The following is a 17,233-nucleotide window of genomic DNA, read 5'->3' as shown; positions in this document are numbered from 1 at the left end:
AGAGTACCCCGGTATTGATATGTCCCAGTCATTTTTCTCATTATACCATGTCTCAGTAACAGCCACTATATCAACATTCTCAGTTGCCACAACTGTTACAAGTTCATGGATCTTATTCCCTAAACTGCGAGCATTTGTAGACATGACCTTCAGCTTGTCATTTAACACCGATGCTGCAATCACTTTCTGTCCTTGCTTTGGGGGGCAAAACATATGCTTCTCCCTATTATCTTTATAGACCAAGCCCCCAGATCCACCCACCTGGTTACTAAGTAAATCGCCTTCCCTTTCTATACTGTCTAACCCGGTATTTATTCCCTCCCCCCCCACTTCGAGTGTCTGTACTCATCTGCAGGAGAGTTTGTGCTCTAGGTATATATCCAGTGCTACTAAATCCCTGAAGTCACTAGGCAACGGCCATGATTCTTATTAGAATTCTGCTCCATAAGAGGACACTATGGAAACGTAAAGGGCGTACCATACAGCTATCAATTGCATTCAAGTGCATATAACTGAAGTGTCCCTTTAAACATCTTGCATGTAATTGTGTCTCTCTTTTGAAATACATATTTGCCATTCTGATTAAATATCAAAAAACTAAACTCATAGAAATACCATTGATGGACATTAATCTTTTCTCCCCTAAAATAAATTATATACAATTGAAATTAGGATACATTGATGACATCTGAATATGGCCATTATTGTTGTGTTTTGAAACATCCCCCTCCACTACTTAGGTAATGAGCATTAGACATATGCAAATGGGCCATTTTTGATCAGTGGCTATCTCAGACACTGGAGGAATAGTCACCTGAGTTATGTTCCATGTGTGGAACAGAGAGGGGAAAGATTTATGGATACTTGGAAGCCATATGTCTGTACTACCACAAAGAAAAACAGCAGCAAATTAGCCCGGCCTTTAAGAATATAGAATGGCTCCGCACACGTGCGTTAGGGTGTGTGTGTCTCTGGTCCCTAGCCTCGCTAGTGTTGGCATGTCTCCAATCAAGCCCTCCATGTGAAGGGAAAGGCAATTTCAATCAAGAACGACAAGATTCTCGAAAGCCCACCTCTCATGACTATTGATCATCTTAACATGATACTAGTTGCTTTGTCTTAGTCAACACATTTATGTTGTTGTTCCATGTTTATGTGATATTATACATGATTCCAGTCTTTGACCAATCTTTTACTTGGTTGAGTTTATCAATATTCTCAGATATCTAGAGATATCTATACCATGTTTCTCATGAACACACTCTTGGCACTATATACTGGTAATTTATGTATATCCTAAGCTGCCATAATGTGTCAATTTTGGAAGGTTGGGTGCATATCTTTTGATGTCAATTTTTGAAGGTTGGGTGCATATCTTTTGATGGAATTATCGTTACCATTGTGCTGAAATAACTAGTGGTAGTAGCATCTGAACTAAAATGTCTAAACTACTTTTTTCCGTGGTGTACAAAAGGGTTACAATTCTTTTCCTTCCTTTGTGACAAGTTTACAAAGGAGTTTAGGCATGCATTCTGTAAGGTTGATTCATTGGAGAAGTATTTAACCACACATTTTAAAAAAGGAGCCCCTTAGATATTTATTAAGATCCCTTTAAGCTTACATTTTCCAGTGTATTGTAATACATGAAATGCACATTTTAGACATTTAACCTGTATACCAGACTTTTGTGCTGTCATTTAGTTTTTTTAATATGTAAAATAAAGTAGAGTTGTGTTAGAAAACTGCACATCTAAATGAATTTTGTCTGGGGAAAGTGCATTTTAATATGGTGTGATTTTCCTTCAGAGGCCAGTTGACTTACAACTACTCTGTCTATTTATCTTATGTATATCATAACATAGTAGATGGATTTATATTTGTATGTGTATTGGAGTAGACATTTACTTTAAAGGGTCTCAAGATGCTTACTTTCACAAAATCAAATAAAGCACAAAAAAGGAATTTCCAAACTAATAAGCTACAGAAAAACATAACCATTAGATTGCAATATATTTTGATAATTATTCAGGGAATATGGAAGCTCCATTGTCTGATTTATGGAGAATAATCAGACACAGTCCAAGAACTGTGACTTAACAGTCTTCAAGAGAGCAATTTTTGCAAGTTTCAGGATTCATTTTGCAGGTTTGCCGTTACAATTGTTAGGTACAAGTTTTATCATATATTAGCAAGGGTAACATTTTTAGTCATCCAAACACTCATATGTGCATTTCATTTAAACTGTAGCTGTTAGTCTGGCAGCTGGCATATAAGGGACCAGTTAATGGATTCTTGAAACAACAGACCAGAATCTAATTAAACTGAATTACATTCCATTTGTAAAAATCATTTAAAACAGTTAACAAAATTCAAAATAATTTACCCAATTTCTGTTAAACCACAATCTTTGTAATATATTTCAATAGGTGAGATGTTTTCATTTTGTTTGGGGTATTTATACCCCTGCCGAATTTTTTCTTTTTGTTTGTATGAAGTAAGGATTAGGTTGCACAGAGGAGATGCTGTGGATGTCTGCACAGACCTCTTCAAAACTAGTATGATCGCTCAGAGCTGTGGTACACTATGGACATAAATTGCTCATAGTCGCTGGTCTCCCCGCTGCAACAGTTAAATGTCCGCACTCGTGGACATTAATTCTGTCGAACTTGCAAACTTTTTTTTTCTATTTATTTTGGGGGGTTTTGTATTAAACTGTTAGACAAAAGGATCATGGGAATATATTTTATTTGAATAAATGCAAATGAGCACACTACCATATATGGCTAATATATCTTTGGGGAGAATGCTGTCATCTATTGGTAAGATACATTGAGTAGCATAATAATTTTGGATTGTTCCATATGCTTGAAATCCAACAATAGAGTTGCTCATACGGACATTTAAACACCTGGCGCCAGAGCTGCTGCGGACGAATATTCGCGGAATAGGAAGATTTTTTTTTTGCCGAAGACGAGCAGGAAGACGAAGAGCCCTCTGTCTAATAACAGTTGTCAGCCTACTCTTGGTTGATAGGGGAGCTTGGGCCCCAATGTTTAGCCCCCATTTTTTAATTACTTATACATTTGTGTATTGCGGGGGAGGGTTCATTTTTCTTTTTTTTAATGTTTCAGGTGAGGACAAGTTCTTATTCAACTTGCATTTCCATGCCTGAAACTCACAATGTTTATAATTGCACACCCTGGCAAACAACTCACATTTTAGTGAAGGTGGATTTGATGAGACTTGTTTTATATGTGTCCAGATGCAAGGGCATGCAACATCAAGTTAACCCTTAACTTGCCTGACCACATGACTTCTTAGTAAATAAACCCCAATGAAGGAAGAAGAGAGGTCTGGGGAGAAAAGGTAGAATTGCATGCCATCAGTGTAGAAGTTGTACCCTAAACAAAAGGACAAAAAAGATTTGCAAGAGAGACTGGGTCATAGGACTGAATATTAGGGTATGACAACTAAGAGAGAAATCAAGAATTTCTAGAAAAAGGGATGCTGAAAATGTGATTAGACTGAATGAGGGAGAACCATGAAAGAAGATACTAATTTATCTCTATAAAAAACATTATTTCAAAATTATTTCCTTTTTTAAAATTATTTTGGCTGTGAACCATAAAACCAAAAGTACATGTTATGTGCTTGTTCTAAATCCTGTCTTATAAAGATAAAGAGTACATCTCCAACCCCCTATATAGATAAGTAAAAAGAAGAAATGTTATTTTAGCAGAGAGATGAAATAAAAAAACACATGCTGCCTTCTGTGTGTTCTTTTATATTTTACCCAGGGCATCTTGAAAAAGAAATTGTTCAATGAAGCAAGAACAACCATGATTTTTATTTGGAGACAATGTCTTTTTTTAGTCTTATTTTTACTAAAAATATGAACAATATATTATAAAAAATGTGGCTTTGGTGTCAGTGTAAAACTATTGTTTTACCAGAAACCATTTTGCAATTAACTCTTTGTATTCACGGTTTTACTATTAGTGTACAATAAAGGAAAGTGCATTGCTACCGTCCTCAATAAAATGTCTCCTTTGAAAATCCATTTTTTTTCTTGACCAATGTTATTAATGGAAATCTCTACCAGTCCTGTATCGCCAGGGTCCAAGCAAGCATCTTTTAATCGGTTAATAGAGATCATGGTCCCTGCAATGAAGACGCTCACTTTTTATGAAAAACATCAATTTTCAGCAACCTATCAAAGCTCAAAGGGTAACTTTGATATTCTGTCATTGTACAATTTGCAGAAGGTTAATATCAACATCAATCTTACTTCCTGCAGTGTAACATATTACAGATAAAAATTACAACTACATGAAACAAACTCTACAATGGCTCTTCTTATTTCCTATGCATTACTACACTCTATGAAGTATGAAAATATCCTTTAACACTCTTCTCCTATAATCAGCCATCATTCAATTTTTGGAACATAAAGATGACTATTTCACTGAATATTAATTGTCTAGGTATTAAATAGCACCTTTCTAAAAAATTGGGATGTAGTCTAATTATTCTAATTTACCTGCCTCAAGTATTTAAAATTAAAAGACTCAGAGATCTAGTCACCAAACTGCAAGTGTTTGCAACTTGGTGAAAAATATGAGTTTGCAGCAGCAAATTAACAGGAGTTAGACAAAAGTCCATCTAACATACTCACTACCTCTTAACACCCATAACAGTCAACTGAAGGAGAGTCATGTATATGCGAGTTAAAAAAATAAGCATCTTTAAAGAATTTATGAACCTCCAGAAGGTTAAAATGTGACTTGTGAGTCCCCCCCATCCTAAACCCTAATAAAAAAGAAATAGTTGCCCCCAGGACACCCTATTTAATAAGGGGGGCCAATGATCGCTCCCCTCTTCCTACACTCCATGCAAAGTGGCCGGTGTTTAAATAAACGTAAGATAAAAACAAAACAATGGTGATTCCTGAGATCAGTGGAGTTCAAAAATGTAAACAACATATATAAAATAATACAATAACCTTAGAATTGTATGTATTCACAATTTCAAATTTGGAGTATATATAAAAAAGAAAATATGTTGCAATGATGCTGTTTGGTAGTGCAAACATAAAAAGGCTCCTCAGTGATGATGTATGTTGTAGTTAAGCTTTCAGACATAGAATATCTATGAAAATAGTAATGAATGATATACTGTATAAAGTAGTAAGGCAAAAAATAAAGAACATAGAAGGTAGAGCATATATTTGTTAAAATATATTCCAAGAAATATACAACATCCAGCTTTCAATATTTCTCAAGCAAAGATCCAGGTATTTCCCATGACGCAAGCTAGGTATACTTTTATGGGGCACCATAAGAGGCAGTACAGAGCTGCTTAATTGGGTCGGCCCCTCCTTCATACTGTTCATTTCTGACCATGCAATTCGAATATTAGAACCCCAGTTCCAAAATATCAATCTTTTATATCACTTTTTATTACATTTGTTTTTTTCCTCACATTTTTTTCCAGGAAATTGGGGAACTAGTAAGATTTGTGTCTAGATGGTCCTGGAGTATAATTCTAGCTCTGACCCGAACTATTCTCTAACCCATTCAAAAAAATGTAGTGCGACGGAGCTGTAGGTCAATAGAATCATTCTAGGGAAAAGGGTAGAATACTTGTGCACTCAGGTTTTAATAGAAGCTATTGCAAGAACTTCTACGAGTCTCCACTGCATTATAGTTTGAATGGAAATAGAGTAGTTTAGTATTGTTTAACCCCTTAAGGACAATGGGCGGTCCCTAAACAATGCATTTTGAGCCCGTACATGTACGGGCTTTGTCATTAAGGGGTTAATAAAAGGGGATTGAGAAAGGATGTTTACTACTGGTAGGATACATAAAACAATGCTAATTTGCTAGATTGCCCCAGGGCACTTCTTAATTCTTTTTTACAATTCACCTGTTAATGTGGTCCATACTTCATTCTTTAAGCCTACTGGCAAATACACCATATTTCTTATAAACACTTAAGAACACTAAAAAAAAAGTCTGCTTTGTGTCAGAAGTGATTACAATGACAAAAGATGGCACCTATATATTTTCATTTTTATTATGTTTAAGAATATTGAACCACTCTGCGGAAATAGGATTTTATCAGTGTGCTTGATCAATAACAACTTTATATTCTGCAATTCCATGCTTCCATGCCAGTGTTTAAATTAAAAGGTTTACTCACAGAGGATAGTATCTGTTATTGGGAACTGGAAAAGGTAGTCAATTCCTGTTAGCAAACTGAAGGCAGAAATATGTAAGGGTATTTCACTGTAATAATTAAAAAAAAAATCTTATTATCTAATATTATTTAATTTATATTTCAGTGTCGGGGTGTCGCTCAACAGTTACTAAAATGTGTCGATATTCTTTTCCTATGCAGAAATATGCAATGTAGTCAGATAATATTGTCAACCTACACTTTTCTGTTTCATTTGCCCTCAATATCATTATGTAGTGCATGAAGAGAGAATAAGGCATAAACTGGATGAAAAAAAGAAGACAAACACCTGAATGATGAAACAAACCATATAGCTATGTTATGAATGAAAAGCCAATGTACTCACAATTCATTATTAAGGTCCCTCATACAAAAGAGTCTTCTGTAAGAACCATAGGGTATTTTGTATAAGGCAAAATCCTTCTCAGAAGACCTTACTTTTAAACCATATTTCCAAGGTAGGTATGTACTAAAAAAGGCCATATATTGAAATATGTTTGGAATATGTTATGATACAAGGAATTATACTTAATACATTTTATATTTATACAATAAATTCAGTTATATGTAGTTTGATTTATTTTTCACTTCTGGCAGCAGTTTTCTCTTATGTAACTTTTTATGGTGACCTATGCATTCCTATTTATCTCATTCATTTGGAGCAATCAAGGTGGATTCCTGATTCCGCGAGACTGAGTATTTCCTTGTGTAGCTGGTAGACGCTGTTCTTGTTGACATGGGAGATATTGACATTGAGGGACATTTCCTTGGAAGAATAGGAACAGCTTCACACACATAACCTAATAAACTAGGTTGACATTCGGAATCGTGCATCTTGTTTTGGCTGAACTCCACGCGTTTTTGATGTAGTGTTTTCACAATCTGAAATTTTGTGATTTCCATGTAATGTTTTCATTGCTCACCGAAATAGTTTTCTATGGAAAAAAGACTGTTGTATCATTTTACTTTGCTCTTTGTAAATTCTGTCAGCAGTCGGGGAAGGCTGAAGTCAGTCCAGTTTTGTGCCTATTAATGCAAAAGGAAGTGGACGGCTTTAAAATTTTTGGAATGGCGGCAAAATAGAATTTGTCTTTTTAGGGCAATACTATGAAAGTCAAATGCATCAATCCAATGGCAACCAAACAGTGGGTGCCCACCCTTCCTTAATATATATAGTGGTTGTGGAAGTTCTGATTGGGTTTTGAAGTAGGGCTCATATATTTACCCATTTTGAGTCTCTAATAAATATGTCTGGAGTTTTATTTTCATGGATGTCAATTTATGGTTTGACTTTATTAATAACTGATACTGCTGCTAATCTTGCATCATGGCCTGTTGCACCAGATCTGGAACAGTGTATTGGACATTAAATTTGTGTTTGAAGTTGCATGTTTTTGTCTTGCAGTATTAGTTTGTTGTATATTTCCTTCTATTGATAATTTTGCCATAGACCACTGCAATTTTTCTGCCTCTTTCACAGCTTGCTCCATAATTGCAGCTATTGCCTGTGCCCTTTTTCTGACAATAATTTCCTTTGAATAACTTCTCATTTAAGGCCAATAACAAATTGGTCTCCGAGGACTATTGATAAATAGCTCCTAAAATTACAAGTGCTAGCTAATTTACGTAAAGCCATTGTAAATGATTTCACATCTTTACGTGGGTCCTGCTGCCTACTATAACATTTGTATCGTTCTGCAGTTTCTACTGACTGTAGGTTAAAGTAATGCCTACAAAGTAAATTGGATTTATCTTTTCAAAAGTTTTAGATGCTGTTTTTTTTTTTGGGGGGGGTATACTAAATCACATAATACATTATACATCTTTACCCAAATCAGTTAGCAACACAGACATACACTTCCCATCTGTTACCTTCTTTGCAATTAAATACTGATGAAGTCTTTCCACCCAGGATAGCCAGTTTTCTGGTTCCGCATTTAATTCTGACAGTGAACCAACCACAGCCATTTACCTAAACAACATATAACTATATTCATATGAGTATCAATCCTCAGCCTTTAATGATTCCAGCAGCTCCCAAATGCATTTATAAGGTTGCTGACAGTTTACCTCTGTGGTTTTTAAATATATTTAGAAAGGCTGCCACCAACTGTCAGTAAGTATGGCACAGTTTTGTTTATTTGTTACTAGACACTATCTGTCATTTATATTTAAAGCCGTGCTCCTGGTATATATGTTTGTTAAAGCTGAGTTATGCTTTGTCTCTTCTTACTCTGTCGCTGCTGTAAGTTCCTGTCTTCTCAGGGTTACTCCCTATCACAGAATTTATCATCTTTGACAAAATCCAGATCCTCATCGCCACTATAATGTCAAACACAAGTTTTGATTAAATAACCGTTTATTACTTCTCAGCTTCTCCAGCCCGACATATGTAACAGCAACCAACCTACACTTCTCTCATTTGATGACATCACTCATGCCAAAAGAAAACTGTTATGAGGTCATATAACTTGTTTGTGATCCCAAACACCACAGAAACCTATAAAAGAGCTTTGTAGGTGAGAGCGAGTGTTTAAAATTGAATCGTGAAAGGCACAGGTAGCAAATTAAAAAGATTGGCAGAGAGAAGAGGTGTCTGGGGAGCAAGCGGTATGGAAAATAAGCTATGCAGAGTTAATGTTCGGTTATAATGGTAGAAGATGTATATGAAGAAGACCAACTAATGGGTATTGCATGGTGCGATAATAAAAAAATAGCATTTAAAAGTTCTTAGTAGCCTTCTAAAAAGCTGGTATTTCTGGGAAAGTATACAAGAAACAAAAACTGTCTGCGCTTCTTACCCTAATAAAGTTGGCAACAAATATATAAACATAATATAAATGAGAGGTTTTGGTAATATGAATTGGCCAAAGCATAATTAAGCTCACCCGCCACGTCAAGGCACGCTCTCAATAGGGTGAGAACCTACTCTCACCTCCTACATAGTGGGTACACAAAGCAGTTTATACTGCTACCAAAACCTTATTAATGTGTTGGGGGAGGTGTAATTAAACCTCCTCCCTATTAACCCCTGGACAGCAAGCTGCAACCAGACTGATGAGGAGCCAACAACCTCAAATATGTGCAAACAGGGAAAAGAAAAAATGTCGGTGCGCTAAGCTAGTCTCAGGCTCAAATAATACAAATGTGTAATACGAGGCCTACCAAACAGGTGTAAGCATGCTGCAAGAAACAGTGTATTGGCTGTACAATGTATACAAGAAACAAAAACTGTCTGCGCTTCTTACCCTAATAAAGTTGGCAACAAATATATAAACATAATATAAATGAGAGGCTTTGGTTATATGAATTGGCCAAAGCATAATTAGGCACAACCCAGTTTGCTTAGTAGAAGTATGGCCTTGAATTATAGAGTGTGATGGAATCTCTATTGCACAGTTAAGTCACTTGCTTTTAATAAAAAAGCTGTTTTTCTTATGTATTCTATTGTAATGACATACATTATACATTTGGTCTGCTGTTGTAGGATCTACTTTTTGAAAATTAATTCTTATAATTTTATTCTCCTATTATTGATTCTGTAGGTATCTATAGCTCCTAATATTAATTTGGAAAATATCCTTTTTGCTGTTTTCTGTATATATTTTTATCTTTCCATATACTAAAGATCAGTCATCCATTAAGTGGTGAGATTTGCTATTTAGGGGGTATTATATGTATTTACTGAGTTCAATTGTAATGCACATGATATTGCCTTTGAACTTTTCTTTTACAGTGTCCATTTATAACAACTAAAAATGCATATACACAAATTATCGTGCATGTTTTTTTTTTAAAATGAATGTAATTTTATTTTTACTTTCTCATTTTTTTTCTCTTGCTATAGCAACTGCAATATTGAGGTAAAAACAAATGAAGCAGAAAATGAATAAATGGGTGGTGAGTGGTTTTGTGCTAGAGGTTAATACATAACAAGTGCATCAAGCAATCTCCCAATCATACTAAAACAATGGCCAATGAACTGCAATTTTTAATAAAACAAAAAACAATTGTGTGGGGGTTTTTTAACTACAGTTTACACAGAAATTGTCAGATCTGTCAGATATCTAAAATGGTTTGCTTATCAGAGCGTAAACGAGAGGCACTGTCATTGCCAATGAAATTAGATGTTAGAAGCATGTATCTAAAAATGTACTATCATTGCATAAAACACTATTATTTATTTAAGTAAGTAAACATACTTTTTCCTTCATATTTGATTAAATAGTTATTATTTCTTGCTATAGCTGGGCAAAAAGTTGAAAAAAAAAACCTTGCCACAGAAATCTCAAATTTTCTCCTGCAAAAAACCAAGACTAGTGTGAAAGGAGCCCGTTCTGTGTGTAAAGTAAAGGTCATTTTGATGCTCAAAATGAAAATGTACATTTTGTTCCCAGTGCCAACAGGTTAAGAAGGGGGGTGGGATGACACTGAGATTGTCCTAATTTTTTCGAACAGGTCTGAGCTGAAGCAGCCCACTTGTGGAGGTAGGATGTGGTAATAGAGCGGTTATAGAGCAGCTGCTCACATCACAAGGAGTTATAACAAAACAAAAAAAAAGGCCGTGGGGCTGTGAGGGAAGTGTGATAGAGTGAGAATGTTTTAGTGTGATAGCGTATGTGTAAGTGTAGACATCAGTTAGTGTGTATGTGTAATATGTGTGTGTGGTAGACTGACTGTGCGGTCCATATGTTCGTTAACGGGGAGTGGCACAAGGAGACCACTGTGCTTTACTAGAGAGCTAGAAGGTGCCAGGTTGGAGGATCTAGGGAGTGTGTGTGCCCAGACGCGCCACCATTTTGCCCAAAAATAACCTCAAGTGAACTTCCGCAAAAATCAAAATGCTTGCACTGACATCCTCTCCCCGGACGAAGAAAGAAGATAGAAAAACAAGAAGAGGATGCTAGAAAAGAACCAGAGCTGTGAGACACAGAACAGGAAGCTGTCAGCGGAAAAGATAGGGAGCCATTCAGAGACTGTGAGAAAGACAGTCAATGAGAATGTAATAGAAAGAGAGAGAGTGATTGTGGCCGACTGACATTGAATTTCATTTCCGATTTCCATCTGAAATGGAACTGTAGCGAGACAGGGGAACTGTAGTGAGACAGGGGAACCTAGAGACAAGCAGCTCCACAGCCTGAATGGGGCGTGACAGTTCCTAGTTTATACAGATAAGGTTAAAGTCACAAGAGAGGTTGATGATCCTCAAAAAGAAATGCAGGAAATGACCATGCATATCTGAAACATAGTAAATAAAATGTATTTTTTTAAGTTGATATTTGGACAGCATTTTATAGTTCTCTAATCAGTTTAAAATAAACATGCTAGAAATGTATTGTCAAATCGAATTCAATAGCAAAAGAAAATTACATTCTATTACAATTTTTTTTGCAGCTTACCTTCTACATATATATAATATCATCACTCCTACAGAAGCCTACCTACAGTCTTCCTTTGTGTTTTCAGCTTTATGTAATACAGAACAAATTTAAATTCGTGATTTGCAAGCTTAGCCAGATATTTCAACCACAATATACCCAATTCAAAATGGCCCACAGATGAGAAGATTTTGGCAAGAATGATAGATTAAGGAGGAAATTAACTTTAAACAAAATGCAAAACTCCAAAAGCCTGAAAAATGTGACAACAATTTTAAAAATAGCAGTGCTTTAAATTATATTCTACAATGTTAATTGTAATTCTTTTTCATCGTCTAAATTATCTAATCAAGTGTTTTTGTTAACAGCAAACATTAACAATCACCTAAATTGCGCAGCTTTACTTTTTCTATGTTCTGTTTACCCTTTCAGTGTCAACCAGGGGATATATGGTTGGCAAAATGGACCCTATATGGGGTGGGACTGTAGGGACCACTTCCATGCTATTGCTACAAGCAATAATAGAGAATACATTTATGTAGTGTAGCAGAGGCAGCATACATATACATACACACATTATCTGCTGCTCACCATAAACCCTAAGCACACCCGACACTCTACGCACTCACACCATACTTTAACACACACTCTTAACAATTTAGAACTTTGCTGAAGAATTGTACTTTGTAAATAAAGGTACATTTCAGTAAATCCTTCCCAGGCACCAATGACTTTCCCCAAGCATTATCATGGATGATAGTGTCTTCGCTCAAATTTACTGGGGGACATATTTAAATCAATGTGAACCAGCAGCAACTTGGTAAACATTTGGCCTGTACCAGTGTTTACCCCAACACTTGCAACTGGTGTGAGTTGCCACACATTTTCTCTTCGTTGAGCTTTTGCTAACCTTGGAGATATGTCAATTCCCCTTTTGTCTGTCTTTGGTTGGGGATGGGGAGAAGAGTGGGAAACAAACTTAATGTTGAGTAGTTTACACAGAAAAGAAAATCAGCTGGAACTGTAGAAATTCTCCAAAAGTGAATCACATAGATAATCCCTTGACTATTCAAGGTCGTAGTTGTTCGTGTCTGGAACTATTTGACATGCCTTATTTGTAATTACAAGCCAAAGTCATTGATGCAATCCTACGCAGCTTTTGTCTGACAAGGATGCTTGGGTGACCTTGATTTTCCCTCAGAAAAATCAGCCCAAGTCTCAATAAACATAGGTGCGAACAGAAGAAGCACTTATTGGATTCAGCCATAAACAAAAAAAAAACAACCCAAAAAACATGCATCTTGACTGAAACTACGCAGATGTGGATGCTTGTATGTTCTTAAACCTAACTGTGCCTTTATTTGTAATGCAGGTTGCATATGACTGCATTAATTTAAAGTAGGTATTATAAACTGTAAATATTGTTTTTCGTTTTTCTTAATGACTATAGACTATGGCAATGATAGAACGTCATTGATGATTCTTGTATTAGTTTTGCAAATGATAAAAATAGTTTTTGTCATTATATAATTACTAGACTTGTGCATCTGGATTCATGCAAACTGTATTTTGTGCATTCGTATGAATCTGTGATAGCAACCTAATTGAACTTAATCAATCTAAATTGGATGCACAAAAGTTTGCTTTGATCCTATTAGATGCGTAGAAGTTTAGACTTTGAATCAATGCTCAAGGTGCTGTGATTTTGCATTATACCGGCTAAATGTGTAATTAGCAATTAGCATTTTTATTTAAATTTGTGCCCAGAGGATAGAATTGCTTACAGGGATGGCATATCCCAAGGGACATTTTTCTAAGAAAAATTCTGTTTTTTTAAATGCAAGGACAATGAATTTGGCTCCTTATAACTGCTGTGGCAATTTAAACACCCTACCCTAAGGGGTTGCTTAAGGATACTGGGTAAAATTTAAATTAAATTTAATTTATTTTAATTTAAATTATTGCCTATTCTTAGCCCCTTATTTCTGTCCACATCAATTGACCAAACAATGGCATTTTTACACCCACCCTCAAATAAGGCAATTGAAGAATAGGTACTAAAACATTCCAGAACGGGAATAATGATGGCCACCTCTCCTCTGTTTCCTCATGCTATTATACACTTAGATAATGTCTAGTTAAAAGTGTACATTCTGAAGCCAACAGATGCCCCACATTATGAATATAAAATCATGAGTGTGGTAAAACAGGTAAAATGAAAAGACTTGAAACCAAATCTTACGCTAGTTTTTGTGAATACCTTTTAAATATTTCATTGGAATAAAAAAAACCAAAAAACTTACAGAACAGTTCTTGTCATGGTTCCGTTTCCAGTGTCTTTTCACCTGCTTCTTTACTGCTGTTGAATGTAAAAATGCATGAACAGGAGTTCTTGGATTCAACGCCAATATATTCTGTATGGAAGAACAAAACTTTTGTTATACATGGAAGACATTCTAGTGACAGAAAGGGCAACTGCACATTTTATTGAATCAGAGTAAAAAATCCAACCATTTAATGTACCACATCTTCCAAAATGAATGTATTTTTTCTACTAAACAAAACATATCAAAACCAAGTTTTATGCAAAATACAAAAATACATAAGTGATCAATATTGAAGGTCTGTTACATATGAGGAATATGCCATTAAATCATCAAAAACAATTTGACTTAAGAACAGATTAAATCATACTATCTAACTGGTGACAATGTTTTGTTTATTACAGAATCTACTATTTATCTGCTGCTAAACCATTACTTGAATATAGTCAACAGTAGTTTTTAATCAGTATTTTGTGTACTAATTGATATATGCAACGATATGGGTTAGTTTATGAAAACAGGCGTTGAAGGTCAATCCAGTGAGCTTCTCCTGCAAGAAGGGCTTGGTTGCTCATGCTTATTATATATGTAAGTCATAGAGGTTTCATAAATAATGGCTCATGAATTTAACAATGCATTACACAGGTCAGCTGATCCTTTCTGGCAGGAAAAACTCACTGTGGCGGCCCTGAATAATGTATAGTAGACTTGTGCATTCATTTTTGTACAAATGAAAATTGTCTGTTTTGTGCGTTCATACAATTCATCAATAACGATGGCTATCACCGACGAAACTGATGAAAACTAACTGCAAAAGTGGCACTGTCAGATGATAGCAGCAGATTTCTTTTTGCCCCAGAAGATTGTGAGGAACCAGACCTACTCTTGTACCAGTGGACACTCAACACGAATTTTGCGTTTTTGTTGTTGAAACTGAATAATGAACAAAAAAATATGGCCTCAGATAAATGTACACGAAGACGCACAACATGAAGAATCTTCACCCCCTTGAGCGTCACGTCTTCAAAGGGGTGGGACGAAGAGCCGCACTACAGTACTGCAACTGGGCGGCACAGCGTGTGCATGCCAGCCACTGTAATTGTATTAGGAGGAGGCGGTTGCAGCTGTGCGATAGACGCTCTGAATCTCACGGCCACGCGACAGCCGCTCTGAATGTTGGTCTGCCGGCCCACGGACTTGTCGGCCCACCAGGAAAAGTCCTGGTTTCCCAGTGGGCCAGTCCGGCCCTGGACACAGGTAGAATCTGCTAGAACACCTTTTAGATAGGATATTTCATTAACCCGAGACCTCCAATGGAAAGTAGCATCATTTTCACTTTAAAGTCAGCCACCTTAATCTAAATTAAATCCTTTTTCTTCTCTCATTAGGTGGAATTTTTTGAGCACTTTAATTTAGAATAAATATAGGGGAGATCCTGACAAAATGGGTAGAGGAATTCTTGAGACATTTTGGTGACACTCTTTCTGCCCATTGCTCATATTAAAACATTTTTTATCTTATTCTTTTAGACATCTGAAGCTATTAACTTACATGTGAATATGATTTTATTCAATTGTGTGTAACAGTTATTCTTTAGTATCTTCACAAGATTTAAATCCTTTGGAAATGTAATGAGAATTATTTTTAGTCAATTTTCACAAGCTTGCATTAAAGCAAAATTAGATAAATAATAGATTTTTTAGAGGTTATGGAAGATTAAATCTGAGATTTTTAAAAAGTTAGAAAATTTTACTTTACTATGAATTGATTTTACATTACATTTTATTTATAGATTACACTATAACAAAAATTGTGAATGCAAAATTTGATAGCATTAAAATGGAGAATACACAAAATTAAATATAATATAAACACATGACAATAGAGACATACTGGTATTGGTACAGAAGGAGAAGGGGGCCCTGTGCTTGCAATCTTAAAATCTATTAAGAGGTTGTGGAGAAATTAGAATAAAGTTCAAGAACTGCTTGTGTAAAAATTATTTGGTTGTAATGCGGGTCAGTGGCCTGGAGATCTAAACTCAAGGTTGCAGGTTGTGGGTATTAAGTAAATAGTCTTTAAAGTTAGGATATGTAGGCTAAAGTCTGACATCCTTCTTCTCAAAAGTATCTCTAGTTTCAAACAAAAAGTATTTCTTTACCCAACAGGTTTATCTATTGACGATCAATACAGTTTTGAAGAGATAGCTATTGACTGTCAATAGGAACCTCTCTTTTGAAACAAAAGTATAACATAGGCAAAGTATAACTGCAACTGTGTATGTTTAATTCATTTAAGCATGTGTTTTCGTCTATTTGAGGTGGTGTGACTCAAATGAAGACAAATTGTTAAAATACAATCTATCCTCCTAAAACCCACAGTAGAAATTCTGGAAGAAACCAATCATTCTCTCCAGGTTCCAGATCTCCACACCATTAAGACCCTCACTACTGTATAATTATCCTTGCCAAAGCAGTATCATGCCAACACAACCTCCTAATAGATTGTTCCAGTTTATCTTAACTTTTGTCAATTGTTTATTATTGATTAGAATTGTATTTTATTACTGTCCTCCTATATTAATAGTGCTACAGAATCTGCTGGTGCTGCAGAACTAAATGTAATTTAATTCGTGCCTGACCTTTACCACTTACCTAAGCATTGTTGCAGACCATGTACGCTATGGTGCCAGATACCACAGCACACCTTCAGAGGTCTAGTGGAGTCCATGCCTCTACAGGTCAGTGTATAATCAGTGACCATAACACATTGGTTTTACTTACTAGATATGTGCAAACGGGCCAAAAATGATTCAAACACATTTTTCAGTTTGTTTTGAGGCAACAAATGTAATTTCCTGCCCTTTTGGTTACAACAAAAATAGGGGCCATTTTTAATTTGGAACAAAATGATTTCCCTACATTCAATCTCACTCATTCTTGTTCTTTCACGCACCCCGTTTATTGTCTCTCTTCCTCTGCATCTCCACGAACATAACCTGGCACCAACTTCTGCCATTATGATGGCACTTTCAGTGACTTCCTCTCCTACCCTTACGAAAAATTACTGCAGTTTTTTCTGAAGTAATACTGCAGTTTTTTGGACATGAAAAAACTGCAATACTGCACTTTTACTGCAGTATTACTGCACATTTACTGCACTTTTTTTTTATATTGCAAACCTACAGTTGTACTTCAAAGTACTGTAGCTTTATTGCATTTGTACTTCCGTACAAAAATAACTGCAGTACAACTGCAGTACAGTGAAGTACAAATGCAGTAAAACTGCAGTAAA

At 35.7% G+C, this 17,233-nt stretch overlaps 1 protein-coding gene across 1 annotated transcript in view; it reads right to left on the bottom strand.

The window, feature by feature from the left end:
* Positions 1 to 17,233, bottom strand: part of DPYD (dihydropyrimidine dehydrogenase) — a 325,720-nt gene that overhangs the window by 283,059 nt on the left and 25,428 nt on the right. The window contains exon 2 of the mRNA XM_053470008.1: positions 13,919 to 14,029. Within this exon, the coding sequence (XP_053325983.1) occupies positions 13,919 to 14,029 (111 nt within the window). The remainder of the gene's footprint in view (positions 1 to 13,918; positions 14,030 to 17,233) is intronic.

The sequence above is a fragment of the Spea bombifrons genome, chromosome 6 (genome assembly GCF_027358695.1).
Source record: "Spea bombifrons isolate aSpeBom1 chromosome 6, aSpeBom1.2.pri, whole genome shotgun sequence".
In the NCBI taxonomy this organism is placed as follows: domain Eukaryota; kingdom Metazoa; phylum Chordata; class Amphibia; order Anura; family Pelobatidae; genus Spea; species Spea bombifrons.
The sequence above is the reverse complement of the archived record's forward strand: the minus strand, read 5'-3'. Positions and strand labels throughout refer to the sequence as shown.